The 19,303-nt window shown below is 55.7% G+C and overlaps 8 protein-coding genes across 8 annotated transcripts; 4 read left to right on the forward strand and 4 right to left on the reverse strand.

Annotated features, from left to right (window-relative positions):
* Positions 1-965: 965 nt before the first annotated feature.
* VTJ04DRAFT_10458 (uncharacterized protein) lies at positions 966-2,186 on the forward strand (the record flags this gene model as incomplete). Its single annotated transcript, XM_069358199.1, has 1 exon — positions 966-2,186. The coding sequence occupies one exon, from the start codon at positions 966-968 to the stop codon at positions 2,184-2,186; it is 1,221 nt and encodes a 406-aa protein (XP_069215192.1).
* Positions 2,187-2,645: 459 nt separating this feature from the next.
* VTJ04DRAFT_10459 (uncharacterized protein) lies at positions 2,646-3,912 on the reverse strand (the record flags this gene model as incomplete). Its single annotated transcript, XM_069358200.1, has 2 exons — positions 2,646-3,714; positions 3,791-3,912. The coding sequence occupies 2 exons, from the start codon at positions 3,910-3,912 to the stop codon at positions 2,646-2,648; spliced, it is 1,191 nt and encodes a 396-aa protein (XP_069215193.1).
* A 74-nt stretch (positions 3,913-3,986) lies between these two features.
* Positions 3,987-4,247, reverse strand: VTJ04DRAFT_10460 (uncharacterized protein; the record flags this gene model as incomplete). The annotated part of the gene is made up of 1 exon (XM_069358202.1): positions 3,987-4,247. The coding sequence occupies one exon, from the start codon at positions 4,245-4,247 to the stop codon at positions 3,987-3,989; it is 261 nt and encodes an 86-aa protein (XP_069215194.1).
* A 3,185-nt stretch (positions 4,248-7,432) lies between these two features.
* VTJ04DRAFT_10461 (uncharacterized protein) lies at positions 7,433-9,847 on the forward strand (the record flags this gene model as incomplete). The annotated part of the gene is made up of 4 exons (XM_069358203.1): positions 7,433-7,569; positions 7,632-8,771; positions 8,829-9,159; positions 9,215-9,847. The coding sequence occupies 4 exons, from the start codon at positions 7,433-7,435 to the stop codon at positions 9,845-9,847; spliced, it is 2,241 nt and encodes a 746-aa protein (XP_069215195.1).
* Positions 9,848-10,075: 228 nt separating this feature from the next.
* On the reverse strand, positions 10,076-11,926 carry VTJ04DRAFT_10462 (uncharacterized protein; the record flags this gene model as incomplete). Its single annotated transcript, XM_069358204.1, has 2 exons — positions 10,076-11,648; positions 11,775-11,926. 2 exons carry the CDS (start codon positions 11,924-11,926, stop codon positions 10,076-10,078), a joined length of 1,725 nt encoding a protein of 574 aa, XP_069215196.1.
* A 477-nt stretch (positions 11,927-12,403) lies between these two features.
* Positions 12,404-12,730, reverse strand: VTJ04DRAFT_10463 (uncharacterized protein; the record flags this gene model as incomplete). The annotated part of the gene is made up of 1 exon (XM_069358205.1): positions 12,404-12,730. The coding sequence occupies one exon, from the start codon at positions 12,728-12,730 to the stop codon at positions 12,404-12,406; it is 327 nt and encodes a 108-aa protein (XP_069215197.1).
* Positions 12,731-13,713: 983 nt separating this feature from the next.
* VTJ04DRAFT_10464 (uncharacterized protein) lies at positions 13,714-14,297 on the forward strand (the record flags this gene model as incomplete). Its single annotated transcript, XM_069358206.1, has 2 exons — positions 13,714-14,027; positions 14,111-14,297. The coding sequence occupies 2 exons, from the start codon at positions 13,714-13,716 to the stop codon at positions 14,295-14,297; spliced, it is 501 nt and encodes a 166-aa protein (XP_069215198.1).
* Positions 14,298-15,930: 1,633 nt separating this feature from the next.
* Positions 15,931-17,654, forward strand: VTJ04DRAFT_10465 (uncharacterized protein; the record flags this gene model as incomplete). Its single annotated transcript, XM_069358207.1, has 6 exons — positions 15,931-15,983; positions 16,065-16,320; positions 16,389-16,599; positions 16,670-16,755; positions 16,827-17,013; positions 17,083-17,654. The coding sequence occupies 6 exons, from the start codon at positions 15,931-15,933 to the stop codon at positions 17,652-17,654; spliced, it is 1,365 nt and encodes a 454-aa protein (XP_069215199.1).
* Positions 17,655-19,303: the final 1,649 nt, after the last annotated feature.

A 19,303-nucleotide genomic window follows, 5' to 3' on the forward strand; every position in this document is an offset into this window, starting at 1 on the left:
GAAGCGAAGCAACAAGAAGAAAATAGAAAGAAGGAAAGAAGGAAAAATGTATGGTTAAGAAAAAGCTGTGAAATAGAAGAACAAGGGGGCTTTGGGTGTGTTGCTGCGTTGTGGAATCGTGCGGCGGGTGAACACCGTGCGTCGCTTCACCCGGCCCTGGGTTCACTCTGAGGGACTGAGTCAGGGCATATATCTAGTACTGGAGTACAATGAGTAGACATCTACTGTACCGAAAAGATGTGTATGTGCACAATACTTAAGGTGCTGACCAACATCAGGCATCGACGAGGGAGTCGGACCTATGGTTTAGGGACCAGCGACAAGATCTGGGCATAAACACTTGACATACATTCTCGTACTTGGGACTAACAACGACTGGCTGATTAAAGCTCACTTCGACATTACCAATCCCCGGATCATGGACGTTCCGGGAATGTTGGGTTGCAACTGGACACCCGGAGCCTATTTACACATAGTTGAGGTTCAGCTCAGTTGACGTGAAGGATTCCGAGAGGACAGCAGAGACATCTCACCGCATAGATTGACCTCCAACTTAACAGGAGGAATTCAACAACCAAGGCTGGACAAAGTCACATTGCACAAGGGCCGGAAAGGTCCAGATCGTTGACCACCCTACAGCGACTGCATCTGCTATGAAGATTAAGCCCGGAGAGGGTAATTAATATCTGCACGTACTGCTGACCGGGTGTATTTGGATGGTACTGCGATGGGAAACATCTGTACTACCTTGACCATCTATGACAATGATCATGGAAAACGACGGCCTTGTCGTCCATCCGAGATGGGGAAAAGGTCTGTGACTCCGTGACTATGAAAAGGGGTCTTCATTCGCAGACCCGGACGAGATGTTGTCCCTCTCAGGCTTCATTCAGCCAGGAACAATCTCGTAGTCCATTGACAAGCATTCTCCCCTTTCCCTCCTGCTTATCGTTGCCCTAACCGACATGAAATCACTGCTTCTCCTGCTTTCCTCGGTGGCGTTGGTCACCTCCGCGCCATCGGAGCCGCATGCTCACCACCACGTCTTCCGACCCGAGCCACGCTCCAGCCACCTAGACTGGAACAAGCCCCGGGGCGACGGCAACTTCCTCGCCAAACGCTCCAACCTACACAGCGAAGCCTTCTTCAACAACCCCCCTTTGCTGCGTCGCGAGGCCATTCCTTCTCCCCTTCCCAACGACACCTCCACCCCCCTCTCCGTCCGCGCGACCGCCGGACGCTGGGACAACCTCTCGGGCAACGGCATGTGGCATCCCGCCCCCGTCTCGTGGGGTGGCAAGCACCAAGAGATCTACTACGCCTCCAAAGACCGCACGTGCAAGTACAAAACCTATCAAAACAACGCCTGGACCACGCCCGGCTGGACCGACCTGGGCGGCTCCCTCGACTCCGCCCCTGCGGCGTGCAGCCGCAAGACCAACAACGTGCACGTCTTCTGCAAGGGCACTGACGGGCAGGGCTGGCACCGGTCATACGAGAACGGCGCCTGGGGCCGGTGGCAGGCCATGGGCGGGGACGTCAAGCACTACCCGTCGGCGTGCTCGTGGGGAGGCGGCCACGTCGACGCGTACTACTCGTCAGGCGACAACCAGTGCTGGCATCGCAAATACGACGAGGGCAAAGGCGGCTGGCAAGGGTGGGAGAACCTGGGGGGCTATCTCGACGGGCCGCCCAAGGCGGTGTCGTGGGGCAGCGGGCACACGAGCGTGTTTTGCAAAGGGGACGATGGGCAGGCGTGGCATCGCAAGTATGAGAATGATGCTTGGGGCGACTGGGAGCCTCTGGGCGGGACGCTGGACGCGGAGCCGGCCGCATGGGCATGGGATAATGGTCGGATGGACGTGTTTGTGAAGGGCACAGATGGGGCCTGCTGGCACAAGACGTACAAGAAAGGCTCGGGCTGGGGCGGATGGTCGAACCTGGGCGGCAAGATCAAGAAGGGCAAGGCCCCGGATGTGGTCATCTACCTGACCAAGATTGAGGTGTATATTGTGGGAGAGGACAATGCTGTGTATCGTCGGAAGTATGAGAACAACCAGTGGAGTTCGGGGTGGGAAAACATGGGCGGAAACGTCGACACCAAGCCGGCGCCAGTTGTCTGGGACAACGACAAGATCGACATTTACGGTGGCCACGCCGATGGTTCCTGCAGGAGGTGCTACTGATGGATGGCGAGGGCGGAGGCTTGCTTGTGCAAAAGTTGAGTGCGGTTTGTTGACTGATGAAGCGGTCAACTTCATAAGGCCAGATCCCTAGGCTAGGAAACACATGACATCGATGGACGGAAGAACGGTGACGCCTCTCAGTGTCTTGAGCAGATCATATATATTTACCTCATGTAAACTCGTGATCCTATTGACCGTCTATCGGGTTGATATTACGGGATGTATGCCGCTTCTTCAGGCAATTCTTGGAATACATACAGCCGTTATTACGTCTTGTGTCTTGACAGCATATACAGAGATCAGTTCCCAACCCAGGACCAATGTATCAGTTCCCATATGCACCCAAACTCCAGACAATTCCTCCGTCATCTGCATCTAGTAGAGATGCAAAACCCAAAGCAGTAATTAAGAAATTACACATCCATCATCATCATCATCGACGCATTTCTTCCGAGGAGCTCACTGGTTACGATCCAGGACCTGCGCTCCATCCAGGACCTTGTCGCGCCAATCAATAACCGCGCCAGGCCTGCGGTAGGCATTCTGCGCCAGCAACGGCGTCATGGCCCCCATAATGTTCTCAGCAAAGATGCTGTTGGTCAGATGCTTATGGCCCCAGTAGTGGCGGACCAGCTCGCCCGTGCAGCCGCAGCCGGCAACCTTGGGGCTTCCGTTGGCATCCTCACAGCTGAGGTGGCGGATGTATTGAGGGTGAGTGTCGATGCTGTAGCCATCCAAGAAGTCGTAACGCACGTAAGAGCTGAAGGCAGACTGCTCATGGAAGGCCTTGTTTTTCCATTGACCACAACCCTTGTACCGCTTCTCAGACGGGCACTCGGCCCAGTCCTCGTAGAGGCGCTGCGTCAGATTGCCGGCCCGAGAAATGATGAAGCCAGTGTTGACGTTGACCCTGCGACGGATGTCGAAGTTGGGCTCGCCTTTGGGATCCTCAGCCATGGCGACCAGAACCTCGGGTCCGATCTCCCAGTAGTTGAGCAGCCACTCGATGGGCACATGAGGGTTGGGAAACATGACGTCGTAGTCGAGGGTAACGACGATATCGTATTGCTTCAGCATCTCCTTGGTGAAGATGACCTTGGACCAATGAGGGGCGCGGTCCTTGTACTTGGGGACGCGGAGAAACTTGTACGAGTAGCCATGGATCGACGCGTAGAGATAGTGGCTGAGAAAGCCGGCAGATTGACTGGCCAGATGATCCCACGTCGGGACATCCTTGGAAAAGATGCCGCCCTCTTCGTTGAAGTCACGGTTGTCGATATCGAGAATCAGGATCCGAGATCCCATGGGTTCCCGCTGGACGAGCTTCTCGGGCGGCGGGAGCTTCCTCACCTTGCCACCAGCAGTGGTGAACTGAGGAGCGGTGATGGGGAGGACCAGAGGAGCCCAAAGCGTGCGGATGATGGAGGCGACATTCTCCAAGGCTGGCAAGGTGCATGCGCCGCCATGGCCGCCGTGGGGACCGGAGAGCTGCGAAGGTTCGTAGAAGACGACCTTGGGCTTATAGAAGCTGCAACGAGTCGGTCACGGTCAGCTTCATGGCACCGAGTACAGGAATGCCAACGCGGCTTGTTGGTGATTCTTACCTTGAAGGTTGAGGGATGAAGCCATGGTAGAGGCCTCCAGCCACAAGCAGGACGACGAAGATAAGTCCTATGAAGAGGCTTATCCGCCTCCATGACTGAGGGAAAGACGCGAGCGCCGCCATAAGGTGGGAAGGGAGCGTGGCCGTCGACGGGGTCGGTCAAGGAGGTGGTTGTCGTGGGCTTCCGATCGGCGGGATCAAGGAGAGAGTTCCAGTGGGAGGCGGCCGATGAAAGCGCGGCGAAGAAAGGAAGGAGAGGCAAAAACTGGCAATTGCAGGGTTTTCGCAATGGGCAAGAGAAGGGAAGGAAAAGGGATCAACGAAAGAAAATGGACAAACACGTGAAATGAAGATGGAGGACGAAAAGGCGAGACGAAACGCGCTGCGGCGGCGGCGTCGCGGGAGGTGACAGGATCAGCCGGCGGAGCGTCTCGTGGGAGAAAGGGGAAAGGGTCCATCCATTGTGCGGGCAGCGTTTTTTCGCTGCAACCTGACTTGGCATGGCGTCCGCCTGGGCAGTTGGTCCAACTGCTGCGTTTGCCAGAAGCGGCCCGGAATTGGTTGAGGATCCCACAGGGACCAAGCCAATCATTGAGCCTAGGTAAGTACTTAGCACGCCAATCCAATCCAAGCGGGAGCCTTGCTGAGTCAGGCTGGGGCCCAGACCACCTCGACGCTCTCTCGCCTCAGACTGCGGCAAGAAGGACCCCTTGGCCACACCTCAGCCACAGCAGCCACGACGCCGCAGCCAACACAAGTCCCGGGCCGCGCTGGGCCGGTCGGACACAAATTGATTCTCTCTCGATTTGGTCTGATTCGGACATGGACGCGGGGAACTGCCCGATCCGAGGTAGCGCAGAAAAGGTTGGGTGATTTTGTGCATCCTGTCTTCAGGTCGGCACGAAACAGAGACACTCTCACCCAACTTCGCGGTTGTGGCGATGGCCCGTTGATTCAGAGTGAGCCAGCAGTCAGTTCCGGTTTGCGGGTGCCGTCCCGACCTCGGTGACGTCCTCACTCTCAGGTCATTCCCGGTGCGCGGGTGGTATGGTGGCATTTCGAGAGGAGAGGCAGTTGCATCTCCAAGGTCGTTGTGATCAAATCAGCCCATATATGTGACACCGAGCCTTGGATGTGTTCCTCAACGGAGCCATGTCTGGCTCTGTGCGAGTTCGAGTTTGGAACCTCCAGGATTTATAGAAGCGACATATTAGATTACACTTCCAGATGTCGTAGACCCCCGGGTCAATACCTAGGTGATCTGGAGGTGACCAGGTGACCCTGTCCAGAGTACCTTACATAGGCCCTTTTTGCCCAGTCAACATTCCGCAGGTGGCAGAGAGAGCGTGTGCACATCGAGTCCCTCAGAGGCTTTATGCCTTGCCCGCCAGCCAGAATCTGGATCTTACAAGTACAGGAATCTCTCACTGGGAAAGCCCAGAGACATATGGATGCACAGGGATACAGTCGGCTCTCGTCCCTAGCCCTCGGTGAAACGGGCAAACCTTTCAGGTTGGTTCACTGTCCACATCGGGATTCGGTTTTGGTATTATGCGTGACGCCAAGGAGGAGGTCGCCGGAGGCTGGGTCGCCCGGTTCCTGAAAAATCACCAGCATAAGCCAACGGCTTTTTCTCGAGGAGAACACCCATCCCGATTTCCCTCCTGGGTTTGGATCGTCATTCAACAGCATCCTCCAAGCGTCTCAAATGCACGTTTGCAGCCGGTCACTGGTCAAAGTGGCCATCCGATCTTGTCACACTCGGTCAGCTTGGTCGTGTCCTACCACACTGAAGCCCGCAGAGCGCATCGTGCAGCAAACATTGGCAGGACGTTGTGCGCCGGATGTGTGCTGACCATTGCCCCAGCCACATCTGCGTGATGCTTGGGATGGGATGAAGCAGGAGGGAGCAGCCCAATAAGCCCAATAAGTATCCAGAGGGGTGGAATGAAGCCGGCAACAATCCTGGTCACACCCATCCGGCTGATGCCCACCGCCCACAGTGCGATCTGCGAGTCCGATCGATCGGACCTGTTCCACCGGCCCGGCTGCTGTGGTCGGGTATCGGCAGCCATTGTTCGGGACATGAAGTGGTCTTTCACTTGGTGCAGGAGTCGGCGGGACTCTTGGCACGGACCGGCAAGCGGAGGCTAGGCATGCCCATGTCCTCCTCTGAGCAACAATCGAAGCCCGACACTGTACGGAGCATGCTCCGTTCCCCGCCTCTGACTACCGTACCCGATGGCGGGGACGGGCACGGGCGGGCACCAAGCAAGGCAACCCAACGGGGGCCAATCCAACATCCATCCGAGACGGGACGGGCTGGAAAACGATCGGGTATGGGGGGAGATCCTACACAGCAGGCCAAGCCAAGGCTCAGGTGATGGCTGCGCAGGAATGAATGCTTTCAACTTTGGTCAGGACCGGAGATGCGCACTTGGGACCGAAACGTTGTCCCAAATCAGCATCGCACATCAGGCGCTGCCTTGCCGGCCGAACATCGACCCACACAATGGCAACCCGGACTCAGGGTCTCCCAGCCGGATGGAGGGTCAGACTTGGTTGACACCGAGGCAGGCAACCTGGGAGAAATCTTGCCCGATGACGACTTTTTCTGTTGATCAGCAGAGTTCTCTTCGCCCTCTCCCAGCTCTCACAGCTCCTCTTGTGCAGGCCAGGCCCCGTCTCGGACCCCAATTGTGTTGCTCCGTCTTGTGTTGACTTGCCTAGGTTCTCTTCACCCTTCCCACGTCCGTTTTTGACTTGTTTCCGCCCTGGCTGAGGCGCTCCTGCCCCACACCCCCCCACCTGAGTCCGCGGGTCGTCTTCCGGTCCGCAGGAGCCCCTGTTATCGTGCGCCGATAACGTCAACCCGCCTGTTCGAGGCCAGCCTTGGCTCACTGTCTCGCCAATCAGTCATGCCGGATTACCCACCCGGCAACCGGGGGTTGCAGTGGAGAAGCTGGGAAGTTTGCCCAGTGGCCGGGCAGCGAAGCGATCCAGGAAAGCGTGGAGGGCGCAGGAAGACGAGACTGCATCCAGGGCTGGCACAGAGAAGCAATAAGTAACCACGAAGGGCCGAGACGAAGGATCTTGGAAGGGAGAAAGGAGTGTGCACAGAGGTAAGGTAGCACAAGTGAACCTGTCCCGGACAGGTGGGCCAGGTCCGGTGGAGCCGGAGGAAGGAGTCGCTGCCGGCCGGCAACCTCCATGGGCGCCTTGCGCTTGGCCAAGTACAACAACCTAGGCCCCACCGCGGGAGACGGGGCAAGGAAGCAAGACATCTGGAAGTCGGACCCCGTCCATCATCTGCCTTGTGGCTCTCGACTTGCTCTCCCCGCTGCGCGCGCCCAAAGCCAGCCAGCTCCGAATCTTCGCCCCCCGTTCCCCGTTCCCCGTTCCCTCCTCCACACCGCGGGTACAGACACCGAAACCTTACTCCGTCAGACTCCAAACCCAACCAACCGCGTCGGCCTATTCCCCAACTGCCGCGCTCCTCCGCTTTTCCTTTTTCTCCCTCTCTCCGCCCCCTCTCATCCTCATTTCAATTTCCCTTATTTTCCTTTGGTTGTTCCCTGCCGTTGTTCTCCTCGTTGCCTCCCGGCTGCTGCGAGACGTCCAACCTTTTTCCCGATGCGCCAACATGCCGAGGCCGTCGACGTCTTCGAACCTCGACATGTCTTCGGCCTCGGGTCCGGCGCCGTCGCCCATGCAGCGCTTGCCCGTCAATCCAAGGAGGAAGAAGGTAGCCCCCGATGAGCGCAAGCGTGTCGCTACGGCGTGAGTGCCCCCGCGTTTCCTTTTGTTGGGTGAGGGACCATCCTCGCTGATGTCCTATGCAGATGCAATTCCTGCAATGTCCGGCGCATCAAGTGCACCGGCGACCGCCCGTGTCGTCAGTGCACTACCTCGCAGCGCGAGTGCCTCTATCCTGAGCCGGTAGAGCGCGTGACGATTCCGCGCGCTCAGCTCGAGTCTCTGCAGCGCCGGTGCGCCTCGCTGGAGCGTCAGCTTGCTGCGAGAGAGCAACCAGACCGCCGGCCGGATTCGGTTCAGCAGAGCGCCTCGCCTACCTTGGGTTCCACTGCTGATGCCATGTCCTTGAACGGTGACGCTCTACGGCCTATCCATCCCAGCGGCATTGATGGTCGTATGCTGTCGGATGCTTCGGGTGCCTCCCGATATCTTGGAGAGACGTCAGGCGCCACGTTCCTCGATACCCTCAAGGAGCTCATCGTGACCGCGACGCCTCTTGCCAGGGTTCTTGACAACGACTCCCAAGAGGCAACGGCCGGCGCCGCCTTCCTGGGTTCCGTCGGCCAGTACCAGACGCATGATTCTCGTCCGATGGTGTTTCCTCAAGCTGTCGATCCGCTCACACTCCCTCCGGATGCCGACATCGCATCGGCCTTGGCACAGGCACGGTATTTCATCCAGGACGCGAGCGGCACCTTTACCAGCGGCGGCATCATGTACTGGCCCTTTGAAGACATCCAGAACATCCGCGCCATCGCTTCCTTACCCAGTGTTTTAGGTCCTAGTGGCGCCACACTCCCGGGCCCTCACCACCGCCCCTTGGCTCTGTACCACACCGCGTTTGCTGTTGCCCGCATGCTCAACGTTCGGGAACCCGGGTCTGCCGTCGACGGCCAGCTGGGAGAGGACCACTTCGCTCGAGCAAGAGCCTTGCTGGGCAACCCGCTCGACCGCACCACTTACACAGTCCAGGATATCGCGACTTTGGCCCTCATGGCTCTTTATCTCATCGAGAACAACCGCCGCGATGCGGCCTACATGGCAATCAGCAATGCTATGAGCATCAGTATCATGAATGGCTTGCACAAGGGAGGTTCTGGGAACGAGATCGGCGTGCGGACCTTCTGGACGGTTTACGTCATTGACCGGTGGCTTGGTTGCGTGATGGGCCGGCCGCCCACCACCCCCAATGATGCCATCACACTACCTCTACCAAGAGAGTGCCCGTACGTCCCAATGTTAAAGGCACCAGCCGAGTGTCGGATACTGACGTTTTGCTCTAGTGGGTTCCCGTCACCCGTTGGCCTTCGCGCCCACGTGGAACTGTGCAGAATTTCAGACTACATTGTGTACAGTAGCTACCGGGAATCAGGCCTTCCTCATCTCTTGACCAATGCCACAGTCCGTGTTGAGAGAGCCCTGAAGATGTTGGAGGCCTGGCGCGCCAGTCTGCCGCCGTGTCTTCAGTTCCCCGAGGATCCCTTGACCTTGATCCCCGTCGATATGTTTACTCAAGCGGCCTTTGGTGGTCAAGGACCAGCCAGCGTGTTGAGTGGTGCCGCCCTCTTTGGGAGTGACCGCGCCACCTGGGCGCTTCACATGGCATACAACCAAGTTCGTCTTTCCCATCCTCTTTGTTGCGAGACTCCTTCTGACACGAGATCAACAGCTGGTTATCCTTGCCGTCCGGCCTGCCATGCTCATGGCCGTCTGGAAGGCTGTTGCAAGTATTGTCTGTGCCGACCAACCTTTTGACATCGAAACCCACCCCCAGATCGAGCCCATACGGGCTTGCAGTGATGCTGCCCGCCGCAACCTGCGTCTGGGTCGTCTGATGCGTCTCAACAGCCCGCGGCAAAAATTGCTATTGCAAGATCTCCACAACATATTCAACGCCGCCATCGTTCTCATCATGCACCAGATTATCTTCGTCAACTTGCGCACCCAGGATCTGGACGACGTTGGGTGGGCCATTGAGGTGTTCGAAGCCGAGGCCGAGACGGCCAGCGAATACGCCAAGGATTGCGCCCGCGTCCTCCAAGATTTTAGGTATCTTGCGCAACAATTACGGAATCCCATCCACGACCAAAAGACCAAACAAGAAATTCTTGCGGAAGAGGCCGCCTCACCAGACGCCATGGATGAATGCCGGGATAGTACCGATGCTACCAGAGAACCTGAGCCCCCGAGGCAAGAAGGCAAACGCGCCATGTTGTACCAAAAGATGGCAGCGTTCAGGCAGACTCTCTCTTCATGGTGGCGGGCCGACGAGATGCAATTTTACAGCACTTATCTTTCCTAGATTTTTTTTCTTGGTGTGAAAGCTTTTGGGGTGGGCGGGAGGGGAGGGGGGAAGGGGGGAAAGACCGGAACGGGGAGCGGGGAGCGTGGTGCATGGTTACGATACGAGTTTGATACCACGACCTACTTATGATATGTCGGTAAGCGCGTAGGCATGTTTGTTCTCATGCGAGTTAGGAACATGCGGGTTACGAATGTTTGTCTTCTGAGCTACTTCATGTGGTTTCAGCTACAAATGTGCAAATATGTGCTCCTCCTCTGCAGCAAGCTTGGTTGAGTGATGGGAAATGTGCTCCTGTGTCCATTCTCCCGACTCCGTAATGTACGCGTCGATCAAATGTTGAGGGACCCATTCGAAGAAGATGTTATGAATTTTCGTGCTCACGGCGGATTGTCCACGAGTGACGGAGTGGTCCTGCAGGGTCTCTGCCCCTTTTAGCACACGCGCGCTGTTGTACTGTTCCAGCCAGGCGCGGCTGACCTGCTTCGGATCGTTGTCCTCGACAACGTGGTCCTCAGGCCGGCCTGGCGGCGCGATTTTCTCAGTCCCTCCGAGCACCACCACCTTGGATGCCGGAGCCACCTGCTTCGCAGCCAGAACGGCGGGCAGTGATCCCGTCTTGTTGCTGACGGCCCCCGAGGCCGCGATGCGATCTGCCCCGATCACGACAATATCCACTCCCGCAGCGGCCAGGGCTGCTGACGCGTCGGTGTAGAGCGTCACTTTGTGTTGCTGCGAGGCGCCGTGCGTATCGCTTGATGATCCGAGGTCGTTCGCGAGCGCCGCGGCGAGAGATACCCCTTCGTACAACGGTCGTGATTCCAGAACGCGCAGGTCGAGGAGAAACCCTGTGTTGAGCGCCGCGTGGCGGAGGCCGGAGTAGATGGTGGCGCTGTCAGAGAGGGTGAGGACGCGGAGGGGGTCGTGGGAGGAGAGCTTTGTTGGGAAGTGGCGTGTGAGGTAGGCTGAGAAGGAGGTGGTTATGAGTTGGGAGGATTCGTTGCGTGCTTGGAGGAAGGCGTCCAGCTCGCGCAGCGCGAGGTTTTTCCACGTTTGTTTCTTCTCCGCATCACTGCTGCTGACGACAGATCCTGTCTCCTGGGCTGCTTTCTCCATCCGTCCCATCGCTCCCAGCAACGCGCTGAGAATCGCCGCGCCCATGCTTTCCCGACCGTTTTTCCACAGATGCCATCCCGCCATCCGGATTCGGTCCCACCACCAGCTCCACTCCCCTTTCACACTGTCATTCTCAACCTCTGCGTTCTCCAGCGCGGCCACGACCTCCCATAGAATCATGAGCGCCCGTCGGGCAAGCGCGTTGGCGCCGCTTTCATGGTCGTTGGCCAGCTCCGCGAGTCCCCGCCGGAGAACCGCCCCGGCGGGCTCGCCGAGGTCTGCCTCAAACCACACCCGTCGCAAGCTGTCCTCCAACCGCGGCACGGCGGTGATGCGCCGCGTCTCGATATCGCGCACCGCTTGGGTTGGGTCGAGCCATAGGAAGCGGGTGTGTTCCCAGTCGATGCGGATTTGGGATTCCACAGATCCATCATGGGGGTTGGGACTGGTATTATCACCTGGCTGGGAAGGGTTCTTCTCCTGTTCCTGGAGTTGGAAGAGGAAGGGGTGGATGGTCCATTCCCGCCGGATGGAGGGGTCGCGGAAGGTGAAGGGCTTGCCTTGTCTGAACAAGAGGATGGAGGGAGGGGCGAGGGTGGTTTCCTCGCGGATTTCGCGGAGGGCGGCGGAGAGGGGGGAGGGGTCGGTGGCGTCGATTGTGCCGGAGATGGCGGCGAGGTGGTTTCTGGGGTTTGGTTAGTAGTAGGGAGGGTCTTACGTTGAGAGGGGACGGGGAGTCACGGGTGCAATCGACAGTGGCAGCATTGCGCGCTGGAACATGAAGGTGTGTTTATGAGGTACTCAGACGTACCTATATGTTGAGACCTTGTCGCTACGCTCGAATAAGGCGATTTCTGGCTTGGCCTGGTCCTCGCGCCAGCCGCCTCGCAGGAGAAATGATGACACCACGGAACGCTTCTTCCACTCCCCTGAGTTGGCGCTATTTGTGGATGCGGTAGCCATGGTTCTCAGATGCCTTGGTCTTGAGGTTGCCCGCCAGATTGGTTTACACGAGGTCAACATGCCGTGTAGAATGAGCGGCTTGGAGTTTTTGAGCATGTGGTGTTGATGTCACATCATGAGAGGGTAGGTCATCTCACTGAGGCCTGGGATGACGGCTGCAAACAGGTGGCAACGTTCGCTGTTTTAGGAACCGTTCAGTGACACCCGACGCTCAGTGGCTGCTCTTGGGAGATCAGTCCTCGGAAACACCTTCACTCAATCTCATGGAAACCTGCATGTTTTTCATATTTTTGGCCTCACGAAATAACACAGAAGCCGGCCATCTTATTCTCATAAAGTGCATTCATTGTTTGTTTACCTGTATTCTGCAGATCCAGGGCAAGGCAGGAAAATCTCATGAACTGCTTCCAACTCTCACTTCTGCATCAGCGACACCCTGACCAACTCAGCTTCATCACTACTCAGTCTATTCCCACCTCATGAAAGCCCAAACTTCTCTCCCCCCCCACACACCGGCTTGGCTCCTACCGGATCCTCTGGCGTTTTGCGACCCTCCTCGTTGCTGTTGCTGTTTGTCTGCTGTTTCGCACCAGCGGTGGCTTTGCTCAGTGTTGGTTTCGATCCTTGCACAGTAGTCTCATGCGGTTCTTCGGGAGACGGGGGCGCCAGCTCCGGCTGTCCATCGCCTGCATGTGCTGGGTCGGCGAAGGGACCGCGGGCTTTTGGATCGTAGGTCGGCCCGGTGGCTTGCTCGCGCCGAGAAGGGATGATGGCGTCTTTGAGGGATTCGACGATGTCTGACATTGTGGTGGAATATTTACCTAAGTTACTCCTCGTCAACTATGACTTGGGTTTTGCGCATGTTGAAATATAAGTAAATGGTTGGATGAAGCCGGCGGCCGGCATGATGTCATCACCGTTGGGACTCCTTGACAATGGCCGGGCACGTGCGGCCAACCAGCCAGCTTCCCAATGACGTCAGTCCCTTCGGCCCTAGCATCACAAGGTTATCGAACAGGTGCCCATCAGCACATTGGATAATGGCATTTACTTTGAAACGTAATGGACACTGTCTTTCCATGAGCAATGCCTAACTTCGATCAACTCTCTTCAAAGGCCATCGGCATGTGTCGACTGCAGCTCAGTGAGCCTAGGCGGATTCATGGGTAGTTTTTGAGCTTGGCTCAGGTTGGGGGCCAAAATGATTCTTGCCCCTTATTTCCGAGTCCGAGTCCGACAGTCTGGATGCCTTCGACCAATCCCCAAACTCTCATTTCCGCTTCATCCGAGGCTGATAATAGCGAACCCCTGGACACCAATGAGGCTATCGCTGTGCTACACTTGTGAATCCTACTGCGGGTAGCGGTGTGTGGGTCGAGGGGTTGGGGGGGAAGAGTACTCGTGGCTGTGTGTGGCACAGTTGAGGCTCTCCCATCGGCGAGACGTAAACCCTCAAATCGCGGGGGTCGTTGCCGTCTTATGTTGTGGCGCGAACAACGTGCTCGGCCTTTTGATGCTACCCTGCAATCATAATCTCGGATGCCCGGTTATGCCGAGCACCACCACCACATGACAATCGCCGAACGCAGGCAGCCAGAACATCCATGAGAATGGTTGACCGTAGCCTTGCCAAGGAGACACGATCTGGAGATGTGGAGGGATAAAATGGACGACAAGCCCCAGAATGATGACCAAGTCTGAGCCGGGCAGACATCTCGAATACAAACAGATAGTTACAGCAACAACATTCTGAAGCCCATTCCCTCTACTATCCTCAGACCTCGATCATGTCCACGCAGCCGACGGTATCCGAGAAGACCCCGGTGACTGCACCGGATGCCCAGCTAGCAGGTCCTGCTACGGTTGTAGAACCTGCCCCTCCAGCCAACAGCCCTCCCCAAACAGACGGCACAACACTTGCGACTGAGCAGCCTGCGCCGGTCAGGGACTTGCCCGCAAACCCGGCAGCTCCCCAGCAAGAACAAGTCCAACTAGTCACACCGCTGGAACAGCTTGGAGACTCCCCGGCTTGGATTGATTGTCCATGGTGCCACCGCCGGACAAAGACCGTCGTCAGGACAGAGGGGACGACCAAACAAATGTATGAACTACCCATGGCCAAGACGACCCAGAGCCCCTCGTTGTGTTGTGAACTCCTTGACTAACACTCCTGCCTTGTTGCAGATTCGCCGGAATCCTGTGCTGCCTCCTCTGCGTCTGTCTTGCCTGCGTTCCATGCATCGCCGGTTGGTTCGAGGACACGATCCACTCCTGTGGTGAGTGTTCCAGGACGGTGGCAACGAAACCTGAGGGCGGAGGCATTATCGTCCACAAGCCTGCCGAGGCGGTGCCGTCCAAGTACGCCCAATAGCGCGGCGGATTGAAGGGGGTGTAGTTAAGAGATACAAGTGGTGGCGGAAGATAATGGGTTCGAGGCAATAGATGGCAGGTTTCCTTGATACGGTTATTGGGCGAATATTCGGGCTTTGGCATGATATGGAGCTATTATTAATTCAGGCAATAATACGAAACTTCTCTTAGGAGTTGGGTTTCATACTATGATATTACAGAGCCGTTAAGCGTAAAGCATTATTTAATGATGCCCTCGTAGAACTTGAGAGGGGAAATAATTAGTGTTTCCCCTACTCGGTGACTGGAAACCAAAGTTCTTAATTCATTTTCATTTTCTCTTTTTCTCTTTTCTTTTGTTCTCTGTCTTTCTTTCTTTCTTGCATTTATTCTCAACTGTAGCTCTTGAGATTTTGGCTCTCATTGCCCAGCCATAGGGAAGGGCGGAGCTGCTTCATATTGCGTCTAAGAGGCTGAGTTGTCCGCTGCCACAGAATAAATTACCTCAAACCGCTCACACAACACCTCACTATCCTCCGTAAACTTCTCCTCCTCCTTTTGCCTCTCAAAGTAGGCAATATGCTCCCTCCGCCATGTCTTATAATCGCCTTCTCCTTCCGCAACCGCAAACTCTTCATCGACGTCACGGAACCGACACCTCACGAGAGATGTGGTCCGCATAAGAGCTCTTGGTTTTCCTTCCCCGTCGAGAATCACAGATAGATCTCCCTCGGCCCAGGGAAGCGGGTTCGCAATTGGCCAGGTTGTTGTCGCTGTCTTCTTGCCTTGGAACACGAGTTGGAGGAGCTCATTGGCGAGGGTTGGTGAGTCACCGAATTGGAAAGCTTCCTTGGGACTGGGAAGTGGTTGTCCCAGCGCATTGGATGCTGAGGACATAAAAGCGACGATCTCGGGGCGAGAAAGATCGATTTCGGACATTCTCTAGGTGTCAGTTCGCAGGGAGCTGCGACCAGATCTATAGGACTCAGGTTGAAGAACCTCCAGGACTTATTTGTCTGACAGTCACCCAAGCGAATCCGGCCCCACTCTGCCTGCGGCCATCAGTGCCCCGAATAGGATAGGATTCATACACATCAGGTTACTTGGCGCAAAGCTCTGCTGACAGCCACACATGAGAGAGAGCTGAGGGCTGTAGATCACGTCCTAATGAACATACAAAATGGAATTCCAGGAGTCCAAAGATCCCTCTCACCTCCATGGAGCATCTTCTACAAACGCTATGTAGTCGAGACGCGTAAATCACCAAGCTGCACACGAATGATCATCTCACGAGACATGGGCTCAGCTTGGAGCGATTGTTCTTTCGACGCTCGCAGGCGAGCGCTAGAGCCCTATGCAGATGTTGCTGGACCAGGGGTATGACATCTATTGTCCGGAAACTCACAATTATCCTATTATCTGATGCTATTAAGGATCAATTTTGGTTAACTACCTAGATTGTGAGGTTTTTCAGGTTATCACCGGTTTCCTCGGAACTGGTTGGTTGACCGTATCTCTTGGTCTTCATTCATTACCTCGTTGTCTTCAACACCGGAAGGTTCGAATTCCGGTGTTTGTTGCAAAGAAGAATAAGACAACGAGCAGGTTCACCACCTAGATTTCCCCAGAAATTACCAACATCTCAAAGTGGTGACATGAGTTCAAATCGAGAGCTACCCGAAGAGTCTCGGAACACGCAGTCGAAGGAGTAATGGCCCCAGCCCCATCATTGCATCTCATGCCATGTCCTTTCCTTGCCGAATCTGGGTTTCTAATCTGCCTCGGACAGGGCCTTGATCGAAGTTCTGCGCGAGGTTCAGGCCCTCGACAACTTCCCGTCAGATCGCCTTTGCCGTTGGAATGATGTCCTTGAGGACATCGCCAATGCACAAGCCCAAGATGAAGCAAAGGCTGGAAACATCGCCTTGCGCGCCGGTTTTAGGAAAGCCGGTCCGGAAATCGCTGTGCTTGAATCCTTGACAAACATGATCCCAGACCCAGATGGGCTCAGCGTCCTCCGCGGAGGATTGTCAATGCTATTCAAGGTTGGTGATACTAGCAGCACGATTCACATGCTAGGCTTGTGTCATACGCCTACTAACAAATAGACAAGTTGATCAACCTCAGGCTTGACACACGCGAAAAGATTCTCCGAGCCTTTGAGATGATTCCGGAGACTTTTATGGATGCCGTACGGGCTTTCAAGAGATTCCCTGACGACCCCGACCTCCTGGAGGCGGTCAGACAGCTTTACAATGTCCTTGTTGACAAAGTTTCCGTGTTGATTACCATCCTGCTGCGGAGTCATCCGCAGAAGAACAGACGTCAGTCATTTACGCCCATTTGTGTGGTCTCGAGGAAATCTCAAGAGGTAATTTTTAACGCTACGTGCAGTCAAGCGATTCTGGAAACAACTTCCAACAAGAGAGGCCGACGCGGTGCGCAATGCCCTGGATGACGTTGAGCGAGCCAAACAGAGAGTACAGCGTTGTTCAACAGCAGCACTGGAACGAACGGTGGGAACATCGGTTCCGACATGAGCACCGTCAAGCACGGCGTCCAGAGTCTGCAGGATACCCTCGCTAGCGGCGTGGCGTGGTTAGAGTCACGCCAACGGGAGCACCATCGAGTCGTGGAAGAGCACAGCAAAAAGATAGCCGAGGCTGCTGAGATGTTGAAAGGTATGCTCGGCAACCGTGAGTCAGGCATGGCTGGTTCGAGCAGCCATGCGTTGGTTGGTTAGTCGCCTCTCGCCTCTCTGACTTTGGCCTACATGAATATCTACTAATGACCGAAACTCCCGACAGCCTCCCAGTACCAACTCACGTCTCAGTGGTTGAACGTGACAGCAGTCGCTGTAACGAGCGCCAGTGCGTCGCCAGTGTTGATGGCTGTCGACTCCAGAGCGCTCACACCACAGAGCCTCGTTGCCCTACAACCTTTATTAGCCGTTGATGGGGACGGGGTCGAAGCTTCCACGCCTCTGGCGACACCCGATGCAGTGACGCCCGAAGATATCCTCAAGGTTCTTGACGTCCCGGACGGGGAAGAAGAGGATGTACTGGAACAGGTAACAAAGCGCTCCAACTCCCTCATCCAAATCAAAGTCTCTGCGGGACGCTGGAGCTCCCGACTCATGGAGATGTCTCGGTCCACGACGTGGCTCAGAGCTCCGAGGTGGACTTCCGACTTGGTCCTTGTTGACGCTCATTACGGCTCAGCGGCGCCTGATAAGGCGTCCCCTATTTCAGCGATTTGCGCGGCTTTGGTTAATACACCTTTGGACCCAGTGGATTACATGAGTATCCTCCTCCGGCCCCAGATGTCAGAGTCTTGTACCGCTTTTGTGGACAGCATCTCAAATCTCAGGATCCGTTGAAAGGCCCGACGGGCCTTATCCGGTCGCTACTCTGCCAAATTATACGGCAGCACATGTTGAGAGGAGAAGAGGACTTTTTCGGCCCACCATTTTCTCTAGTGTTCGTCGACGACCAGTTTCTGGAGGCTCTGAGCAACGGCGACATTGCCAGTTTGTGCCGATTGTTTTGCGAGCTGGTTGTTCAGCTGGATGAATCGCGGCCCATTTTCTGCATCATTGACGGAGTTACGGAGCTGGAAACTGTGTTGGATGGGTCACGCGATGGACTGATCTTCGTGGTCAACACGCTTCTTCAACTGGTAATGCAGAACCGTCGCGGTCCTGCACTTAGGGTGTTGCTTGCTGGTTCACGGAAGAGCGTCGTGTTGGGGGAGTTGGTCGTACCCCTTGAGCATCAAGTATCTTTGTTGTCCCCGCAGACTCGAGGATCACGAGGGTTTCCGGCCTGGTTCGAGAGGGAGGTGGAGGAGTTGCTGATGGTAGGCGAAGTTGATGCTTAGTCTTGGATCAAGGTGGATGTTGGAGTTGATGGGGACCGCTGATCTCCTGCCGGATTGATCAGGCAATAGACGATGTGGAAGAGGTGGAGTGAAGTACGAGTGCCTTGGTTCCAGGGCTAAGCGGTGGCAGCGAAATGGACTGACGAAGCCAACACATTACTGAAAGCGGAAGGTCTTGTCACAATAGCTGGAAACTTAGACCCAGGGGTAACGTGTTGATGGAACGCACCCGGTTGACAAAGAATGGCAGTTGATTGAGTTGGTTGATACCTGGGACTTGAATAACTTACATTTTGGCTGGGCTTCGAGTTGTCCATATTTCACAGTCAAAAGAAAATTGCTACTTCCTCTGTTGGTAGGTGTCGATTTCTTCCAGTTATTTATGTTATTTATTAACCTGTTGACTGTGTACACAAACTTTCTTGAGGTTCAGGGGCGTCGGAAAAGTCTTTTTCCGGGCTCTGGGAGCTGCCGAGGCCGCTCTTGCATGGGCAGAAGCACAAACTTTAGGCAGTTGTGCAGTTGCTCATCATGAGGGTCTGGGTGTTGATGTAGGTTTGGAAAACGGCACTGATTTGTTCTCCCACAATATCTTAGTTTATATCCTTCACAACTACCTTTTCACTTAGGTGGTTATACATTGTCTGCAGGCCAAATACGTCCCAGCTCGACGCTCTTCTGCTGTTGGCGATCGACTTCTTTCTGACTCATCATCGACGGCTCAACCCTGTAGCCAGCGTAGACGAGACCGGATACTTGCCGTACTACTATAACCGCAATACCCTTCAAAACCCTTTGGGAAGGAGATCTGAAGATTCTGCCAAACACCCGGGAACACGATCCACGGAATCCCGTGTAATGATCCTATGATCCGGAAAATGTCCCATCACCCGCCCGGTCGAGCTGGATTAGGCAGCTGGGCAATGGCATTCAGACAACGGTCCCAAGTTAGTTTCGAGCCGTCACATTCGATCGATCAGGTCGCCCTTGATGGTGCGTTGGTACTTCACACTACCGGTGATTGACATGTCCCGAGGTCCGCACCGCTGCGAGCTACTACTATTCTTGGGATCCCAATGACGTCGCCCGCACGAAACCTGGCCACGGTCGACCTCTCCCCCGCACTCCCGCCTTTTCGATGACATACCT

Source organism: Mycothermus thermophilus (assembly GCF_041956435.1).
Source record: "Mycothermus thermophilus strain CBS 625.91 unplaced genomic scaffold VTJ04scaffold_7, whole genome shotgun sequence".
Lineage (NCBI taxonomy): Eukaryota > Fungi > Ascomycota > Sordariomycetes > Sordariales > Chaetomiaceae > Mycothermus > Mycothermus thermophilus.